At 47.0% G+C, this 9,776-nt stretch overlaps 1 protein-coding gene across 1 annotated transcript; it reads right to left on the reverse strand.

Annotated features, from left to right (window-relative positions):
• Window positions 1-305: 305 nt before the first annotated feature.
• On the reverse strand, window positions 306-6,253 carry LOC138356194 (uncharacterized). The gene is made up of 4 exons (XM_069311923.1): window positions 5,811-6,253; window positions 4,015-4,688; window positions 2,468-2,940; window positions 306-1,040 (listed from the first exon to the last, which is right to left on the reverse strand). Exons 1-4 carry the CDS (start codon window positions 6,251-6,253, stop codon window positions 306-308), a joined length of 2,325 nt encoding a protein of 774 aa, XP_069168024.1.
• Window positions 6,254-9,776: the final 3,523 nt, after the last annotated feature.

The raw sequence follows: 9,776 nt of genomic DNA on the forward strand, positions 1-9,776 counted from the left end.
ATGCTGCAGGGGATGGATAAGATGAGGATGCTGCAGGGGATGGTGAAGATGAGAATGCTGCAGGGATGGTGAAGATGATGCTACATGGATGAAGATGAGGATGCTGCAGAGATAATGAAGATGAGGATGCTGCAGGGATAGTGAAGATGAGGATGCTGCAGGGATAGTGAAGATGAGGATGCTGCAGGGATAGTGAAGATGAGGATGCTGCAGGGGATGGATAGGATGAGGATGCTGCAGGGGATGGTGAAGATGAGAATGCTGCAGGGATGGTGAAGATGAGGATGCTGAGAGGATGGTCAAGATTAGAATGCTGCAAGGATGAAGATGAGGATGCTGCAGGGGATTGTGAAGATGAGGATGCTAGATGTGATGAAGATGAGGCAGTGAGGATTGTGAAGATGTTGCTTCAGGAATGGTGAAGATGAGGATGCTGTGCGGATGGTGACGCTGAGGATGCAGCGGAAATGCTTCTGGGATGGTGAAGATGAGTATGCTGCAGGAATAAAGATGAGGATGCTAGATGTGAAGATGAGGCAGTGAGGATTGTGAAGATGATGTTGCTTCAAGGATGAAGATGAGAATGCTGTGGGGATGGTGAAGATGAGGATGCTACAGGGGATGAAGATGAGGATGCTGTAGAGGATGGTGAAGATGAGGATGCTGCAGGGATGGTGAAGATGAGGATGCTGCAGGGGATGGTGAAGATGAGAATACTGCAGGGATGAAAATGAGGATGCTGAGGGGATAGTGAAGATGAGGATGCTGCGGGGATAGTGATGAGAATGCTGCAAGGTTGGTAAAGATGAGGATGCTGAGGGGATAGTGAAGATGAGGATGCTGCGGGGAAGGTGAAGATGGATGCTGCGAGGATGGTTAAGAGGAGGATGATGCGAGGATGGTGAAGATGAGGATGCTGCGGGGATGGTGAAGATGAGGATGCTGCAGGGATAGTGAAGAGGATGCTGCAGGGATAGTGAAGAGGATGCTGCAGGGATAGTGAAGATGGGGATACTGCTGGGATGGTGAATATGAGGATGCTACAGGGATGAAGATGAGGATGCTACAGGGATGAAGATGAGGATGCTACTGGGATGGTGAAGATGAGGATGCTACTGGTGTAATGGGGGGGGGGGCGAAATAGCTCTATCTTGTCCATTATGCCAACCCCCAGTTAACTAACGAGGCCGGGAGAAACAGCTCTCTCTAGTCCGTTATCTCGTCCTCAGTTAGCTATTCTAGAGCACTCCCAGAGTTCCTACGGCAACCTCTCTCGTCCAACACCTTGTAACCTAGGTATTCGACTTCCTAGGTGCGGCGACTACAAGGCGACGTAACTTGATCAGGTACCTGAAACCCTAAAGAGAACTCTAGAATACATTTCACTGCCACAAACGTATAAGAGAAAACGAAAGGAAAGAAATGAGAATAGCGAGTAAGTAGGAAGTGAGTAGGAGAAGTAGAAGAGGTTGAAGGGTAGATAGGTAGAAGAAGAAAAGTAGATAGAAGCAGAAAAGCTGCCACCATCCATTCTAGACCATTACATACAAGACAAGGAATGGAACTTGTCTGTATTACAATATTCTCAAAAGATGTTATTACCATGTATCAACTCCAAACATGTACTCATTAGAATCATGAACCAGTAATCGCAGAGGCTTTTTCACCTCAACTCAAAAACTCTAGGGAACACAGTTAAAGCCAATTTAAATAATAAATTCATAATTATATTTCACAGGAAGTATCATAATTTAGCAATTTAATTAAGATGTTAAAGATTAATATTCAAAGTGAGTCATCATCCAAGAATTTGAGAACCCTACAACTGACTGCCCCTGATCATCACACAACATATGTAAACACGACCAAGTCACCTTAATGTTCAACTCACCAAGTGTCTGCCTATAGCCGGATAGAGAGGGGGGGGGGGAGTCTGCAGCTGTCAGGCAGTGTCACACCCGTCCGACCGACAGCCTGTCTCGGCTGTTGTCCTCCTGCTCTGCGGCCTGGTCTTCTGTCTTATCCTCTATCTCTTTCTATGCTCTGCTCTCCGAGTATATATTGGGGAACCTAGTAACTAACTCCGCCCACAAGTAGATAGCCTCAGGCACTCTACCAAGCCACTCCTTAAACGTCGGCATGTTTGAAGGCTACCAGGCTCCAATTATAAGATTAGCAGAAGCAAGGTGAAATTCGCATGATCTGACCTCAGGTCACTTGAGGTCATTAACGCTTAGAGATGTGAGTCTCAGGCCGACCAAACTGGCGCCTTCTCAAATCCATGTCTCTGACTCATAAACTATATATATTTTAAATAAACTAAACCAAACACTTTTACAGTGTTACACAGGGATGGTGAAGATGAGGATGCTGCGAGGATGATGAGAATGCTGCAAGGATGAAGATGAGGATGCTGCAGGGATGGTGAATGAGGATGCTACAGGGATGGTGAAGATGAGGATGCTACAGGGATGGTGAAGATGAGGATGTTACAGGGATGGTGAAGATGAGGATGCTGCAGGGATAGTGAAGATGAGGATGCTGCAGGGATGGTGAAGATGATGCTGCAGGGATAATGAACATGATGCTGCAGGGATGGTGAAAGGATGAAGACGATGCTGCAGGGATGAAGATGAGGATGCTGCAGGGATAGAGAAGATGATGCTGCAGGGGATGGTGAAGATGAGGATGCTAGACATGATGAAGATGAGGATGCTGCAGGGATAGTGAAGATGAGCATGCTGCAGGGGAGGGGTGAAGATGAGGATGCTGCAGGGGAGGGGTGAAGATGAGGATGCTGCAGGGGAGGGGTGAAGATGAAAATGCTGCAGGGGAGGGGTGAAGATGAGGACGCTAGACGTGATGAAGATGAGGATGCTGCAGGGATAGTGAAGATGAGCATGCTGCAGGGGAGGGGTGTAGATGAGTGTGGGAACCGACCTGTGAGATTTATATTTATTTAATTTATATGAATTTATATTTACGTTAATTTATATACTTCGATAGCAATTTGTATAATGATAAGTGGACTGTATTTCTGCAATAATCTCTTAATCTCACAAATCGATCCTCTACACATTAGGGGGGGGTTTATTAATTTATATATATGCAGCCAATCAAACTACAGAATAGACTACATACATTGAAGAGGTTCCTTATCTTATAGTACAGCAGGTTAGTCCACCAGGTATAACTAGGGTGTAGACACCAAATTATCCTCTTTGAGGTAGCTTCCATCACCCAGTAACTGGTGCACAAAATCTTGCTTCCTCGTCTTGACCTGTCAAAAGTGCGCTAGCTGTGAAGCCAGAATCCTATATATGACAAGCTATATCAGAGAAAACACTATACATGGAACATGAAGACCTGGCTTAATTACCTTTAGTTTGAGGCTATGTCGTTCTCTAACCGGGTCACCCTATATAATGACATTAATGGCCATAAATGAAAGATACATGGGTTTCGGAAAGAACACTTAACTTGATTTGTAGACAGCGTGTTGATAATGGTACACTTCTGGTTTCCATAACACTACGTCCAAGTAAAATTAACAGGAGCCGAATTTGCTCCCTGTAAGCCTCTGGTCTAGTATCAACCATGTCTAACACTCCATACTACTGACGCCTGGCCGACATTGTCCAGATATGATAGGAGCCGAATTTGTTCCTCGCGTCTCGGAGGTGACACAACAATGGCTGCCCTCCTTCCTCCCTCTGACGCCTGGCTTACATTGTCCACATGTCAGAAAGTGATAGAAGGGTCACATTTACTCTACTTTAATATTGATAATTAAGTTAATTTATATGAGATGTTTTATGATGGTAAAGTCCAAAGACTAATGTATTTAAGAATAATTCCCAGCAGAATAGCTGGTGAATTATAATAGTATGTGGTGATGATATCCAGTTTTCTATAGACGGTAATTCCACTACAAGTTACGTTTTCTATGGTTAACTTGTTTATACAACACAGCTACTATCTGTATGATTATTAAATGGTGTCGAATTTTCCCACAATGAGGATGCTGCAGGGGAGGGGTGAAGATGAGGATGCTAGACGTGATGAAGATGAGGATGCTAGACGTGATGAAGATGAGGATGCTAGACGTGATGAAGATGAGGATGCTGCAGGGATAGTGAAGATGAGCATGCTGCAGGGGAGGGGTGAAGATGAGTATGCTGCAGGGGAAGGGTGAAGATGAGGATGCTAGACGTGATGAAGATGAGGATGCTGCGGTGAATATGATACTGAAGGGAGGGTGAAGATGATGCTGTGGGGATGAAGATGAGGATGCTGTGGGGATGGTGAAGATGAGGATGCGGCAAGGATTGGGATGATGAGGATGCTGTGGGGATGGTGAAGACGAGGATGCTGTGGGAAAGGTGAAGTTGAAGATGGTACAGGAGATGGTGAATATGAGGATGCTAGAGGTGATGAAGATGAGAATGCTGCGGGATTGTGGAGACAAGGATGCTGCAGGGGATGAAGATGGGGATGCTAGACGTGATGGTGAAGTTGCAGGGATGAAGGTGAGGATGCTGGAGGGATGGTAAAGATGAGGATGCTGCGAGGATGAAGATGAGGATGCTGCGGGGATGGTGAAGATGAGGATGCTAGAGGTGATGGTGAAGATGAGAATGCTAGAGGAGAATGATGAAAATGCTGCAGGGTTGAAGATGAGGATGCTGCTGGGATGGTGAAGATGAGGATTTATTTAATAAACGCGAGCAGTGTCTATATTCCACCAGGGAACGCACTTCCGTGGACCCCGAGAGGAAGAGCGAGGAATAGAGCGGAGGGCAGCGTTGAAGACAGTGTCATGAAAAAGGAGGAGAGAGCGAGGGAGAGGCAGAAGGGAGAGGTCAGAGAGAGCAGTACTGAGGGTAAATAGGTTACAGTCTGCCTTAGCAAACTGCCACCTAGGGAAGGAGAGGGAAGGATGAAAAGAGAAAAAGGTAACAAGGATGGGGAAATGGTCACTGCCATGGAGGTCAAGAACCTGCCACGTGAAATCTAAGTAAAGAGAAGTCGAGCAAAGAGAAAGATCAAGACAGGAAAGGGTGCGAGTCCCAGAGTCCAAATGCGTGGGCTCACCAGAATTCAGAAGAGACAGGGAAGAGGAGAAGATGAACGGCTCAAGAAGGCGACCCCGGGTGTTTGTCAGAACATCACCCCAAAGGGAATGACAATTGAAATCACCTAGCAAGAGCACAGGTTCCGGCAAGGAGTCCAGTAGGTGTTTCACATCAGGAAGGGAAAGTGGGGCATTCGGGAAGGGGAGGGGGTGGGGGGTGGAGATAAATGGAACAAACAGTGTACCATTTCCCCACAAAGATACAAGCAGCAGAACAATGGAGAGGCGAAGGAAAAAATAAAGGGACAAAGGGAACATCAGCGCGAAACAAGAGAGCAGAAGAGTTAGGAGCCCCAGCAACAGCTAGAGAGGCGGGGTAGATAAAGGAATAGCCACGAAAGTGACCAGCACGAGCACCAAGCATCGGCTCCTGGAGACAGACTCAAAGGGGCGAAAACCCCGAAATCAGAAGCTGGAGTTTTAGGAAATTGGCATAATAACCACGAACGTTCCATTGAAGAATAGACATCAACGAGAAGAGGAAGAACAGCAACAGAGAACAACGAAGAAACAAAGGCGAAAAGGGAACACAGCACGTTAAATTAGCGCAGAGTCAGGGTCAGCGAAGTCAGGGTTAGGGAGCATAGGTAAACTGAGTAAAGTAGGAAGGAAGGGAGCTAGAGGACCGACCAGGGGCGGACGAGTAGGGTCCGGAGGAGGAAGAAGGGGGGATAACCGAGGGTCAAGGACAGCAGCAGGAGGGGCAGAAATCAGGGGATGCACCTCAACAATCGAGAGGGAAGCGGGGGCCAGAGAGACCTCCATAGCAGGAACAGGAGGCCGAACCACCGAAACCACAGAAACAGGAGGGGGCGGAGTGAGAGAATCAGAAGTAGGAGGCGAGGAAGAAAGCGAAGCCTTTTTACCCACCGGGGAGGAGGAAGGAGAAGAGCCAGGCTTACGCTTATGATTCAAAGAGACAGGTGTCCCAGCAACAATGTACTGGGCAACAGATTCCAGCGTCTCAACAGGAGAATCAGAACGAAAGCATACACGACGGCCGTTGGGAGAGCGATGGACATCAGCCCATACTGACTGGCGGTGTGGAGAGCCAATAGACGAAGGAGAAGGATGGGAAGGAGGATCGGAGGGAGACGAGGAAGAAGACGCAGGAGACATGACAGACCGGGCAAAAAGAGGGGGGGGACCCCAGACAGAGGACCAGGAGGGGAACCATTCGGGACACAACTCAAAGGAACAGAGGAGGGGGCGGTGGGCATGTCAGGGTCCAAGGCCTAGAAACGGTTTTGCGTTAGAAGAAGGTGGGAAGGACAAGGAGAGTTAGAGTGCAATACACGAGCATAAGAGACATTAGCATGAGGTGGGAGCAGGCGAACCTGGCGCCTTGCCTCAGTTAAAGACAAACGCTCCCGGTGCTTCAAGTTGAGGACAGCTGCCTCAAGCTTGTTATGTATACACACGCGGGAGAAGGTAGGGTGGGCCTCATCGCAATTGAGGCAGCGAGCATGGGGAGAAGTGTACTCCGACTTAGAGTGATCTTCGCCCCCACACAAATGACAGAGAGAGACAGTACCATAGCAGCGGAGGACACCATGCCCAAGCCTCCAGCACTTATTACAGAGCCGAGGAGAGGGAATGTACTCCTGGACTGAGCACCTGGCACCAGCAAGAATGACAGAGGGCGGAAGGGTCCTACCATCAAAGGTAATCTTCACAACCGGACGGGGTTGGCGGCGACTCATGTTCATAGCAAACGGTACCATCCGTTTGTACGCGTTTTGTTTCATACTGCAGCAGTAGATAAACAACAGAGAGCATACAGGACGCCCGCTGTCGGGGTCCACCGTAAGAGGGGCGAGTAACAGTATACCCAAGGTCACTCACCGTAGCCCTGCGGGTCTTCACTCTATCCTCGCGGCGCCACTGTACGCCAGGAGAGTATCCCAGTCAATCCCAACCGGCCTCTGATCGAGAATGAGTGAGAACACAGCTTGTTCTCTTAACTGCTGTATGCCCGCCCCGACAAAAGGCTCTACTACTAACCACAAGGTCGCCAACTGGTGTTTCCCGTGTCCAGTAACACGTCAGTGGTTTTGTTGAATTGTGGTAATAGTGGCAAGAACACACTCAATAGGTCTGATATCAGGCAGGTATTTATTTCTATCACTATCTCCTTTCACGTATTATATAGCCACAAGAAATATGGTGGGGATGATACAAACGCCAAGGTATTTTGTGTTTTACTTAAAACTCAAGACATCACATAATTATATCAATAAGCAAACAGCTATTTCATGCGAAAGTCGCTTGTTTTCACAAATAATCATGAACTCGCCAAGCTGGCAATGCTCCCCCACACGTCAGTGTCAAAATCAGCTGGGCGACGCCCCCCTCACTGCGTGATCTCTTACTGCACTTGTTTGTTGGAGGAAGACGCCTGTTTCTTTAAATTCTCAAGGATCACTAAATGTCCAAACAACACAATATCTGCGAGAATAGCAATAGAACATAAATACTTCGCTACACTGATCTTGAGCTCAATCAAACATCTCTATATTAATGAACACAATAATTCACTACCATGGTATAACACTCTGCACTTCATTTAATGAAAATGAATGCAAGTATATATTACTGGAGTTCTCAGTAATTCCTTTCGTGGGCGAATATTCAATTGATCACGGCACACATGAATGGTTATTCAATACACAAGCATAGACATATATATATAGATAAATCATAGATATCAATAATAGTAATAATATAGTTACTGGGCACATAGCCTAACACCAAATACTGGTACATTTATATATATATATATATATATATATATATATATATATATATATATATATATATATATATATATATATATATATATATATATATATATATATATATATATATATATATATATATATATATATATATATATATATATATATATATATATATATATTCTCTCACTAAATGATCATATTAAAGTCTCATGAAAGACATTATCAATACAGTAAATTCATCAATTAATCCGGGTGCCTGCACACACCAATAATAATAATAGATACCGTGAGTGCTCTATGTAGCCCCACTCTGCACACTTGTGCCTTACTGTGACATAGGTGAGCCTTGCTCACGACATACAAAATACTCTGGCTAAATAATATAGCTGACTAAAGGGGAATTGGGAGGGAAACTAGAATCACCTACTTCCACCTATCCTCCGGTGAGAGTTGAGTTGAAGCTCCTGGTCCAGGCTCCCGTCTCGTGTAGGGAACGCCCCCACACACACCCTGTCGTGTCCTCCAGGAACCCAATCAACGTCCCAAAAAAAAACGCGTCGTCTCCCCGTTCTGTCCTCCTCGGGTCCGTGCCCCTCCTCCACGACTTGCAGGGATGGAGTCGGTCTCCCGGCCATCAACTTCTCCTCCCAACTACGGCTGCCAACCTACGTCTCAGCTGCAGTCGTACGGATTCCCAATTAGTATCTTCTTTCACTGCTTCCCAGTGGATTGGCCCAGCCGCTACGTCGTCACTGTGAAGCTATCAGACGTCCCAGACGATACTGCCTAGACTTCACCTGCACAGCACCCGACCCTGGAGCACTTGATGCTCAATATTCCGTCAATTCCCTCTTCGGTCCACACATGGAATGAATGAAGACCTCTCGGCGTACTTGCAGATTACGGGTGACGCGTAACATCCACGGGAGTGGCGTATTACTGTCAGATTGACAGGATCAACCTTCACACATCCGTACACCTTGACGTGTTGTGACAGACTGATTCCCTCACGGAGGATTGGCCCAGCCATTACGTCATCACTGTGAAGCTATCAGCCGTCGCATACGCTGCTGCCTAGACTCCACTCTTGCACAACATCTGTCCATGGAGCACTTGATGCTCAATATTCTGTCAATTCCTTCTCTGGTCTAACACATGAACGAAGGAAGATCCCACAGGTGCTGGCAGACCACGGGTGATGCGTAAATCCTCCGGAGACGGGGTAAACTGTCCAACTGACAGGACCCCCCAGCGCACGTCCGACCTCCTTGACGTGCTGTCTTAGACTGATGGTGCCACCGCAGCGCGATGACCGAACCCCCCTTCCTTCGTGACGTCATACTTGCCAAGAGAGGTTTTCATTGGCTCCCTGTGCCACGTTGCTGTCGGTGACCAATATGGCGCCACTGACGTCACACAGTTTTGGCGGCAAAACGGAGGGGCCAGCGCCATATTGGCTTCCTAAAGGGCCTATACCACAGGCCAAAATACTCTTCTTTTACAAATTTCTCGCCACCTCGAGAACACTACACTCTCCCACATATATCAAACTGATGCCTGCGACGTAGAGAACGCTCGGGTAAAGTGGACATGACTCTTACAGCGGGCGTGGGAGAAATAAGGGGGTGAACACCGTCACACCGCCAAGCTTGGAAGCTGCTAGTCATGTATCGTTATAAGTATCAAGGTCAGTAACCAAGCAATGGCTTTATATCAACCCTACAAATAAGACTTCCTCAGCAACACACATCATCATCACTGGCGACGAGGATGAACTGTGAATGCAGGTATTTGTTCAGCTCAAAACACAAGGAAGGAGCATGCTGTCTCGCCCCGGAGGAGGAGAGAAGTCGTACTGTCTATGGACACCATACTAATGCTGTGCTACCCAATGCTGTGTG

This window comes from Procambarus clarkii, chromosome 71 (assembly GCF_040958095.1).
Source record: "Procambarus clarkii isolate CNS0578487 chromosome 71, FALCON_Pclarkii_2.0, whole genome shotgun sequence".
NCBI lineage: Eukaryota > Metazoa > Arthropoda > Malacostraca > Decapoda > Cambaridae > Procambarus > Procambarus clarkii.

Coding starts and splice junctions, on each gene's coding strand:
- LOC138356194 (XM_069311923.1), bottom strand. CDS start 6,253: ATGTCTCCTGCGTCTTCTTCCTCGTCTCCCTCCGATCCTCCTTCCCAT. Junction 4,689..5,810: donor GCTGCTGTCCTTGACCCTCG/GTTATCCCCCCT, acceptor TCACCATCCCAG/CAGCATCCTCATCTTCAACC. Junction 2,941..4,014: donor TCCCCTGCAGCATCCTCATT/GTGGGAAAATTC, acceptor TAAATCTCACAG/GTCGGTTCCCACACTCATCT.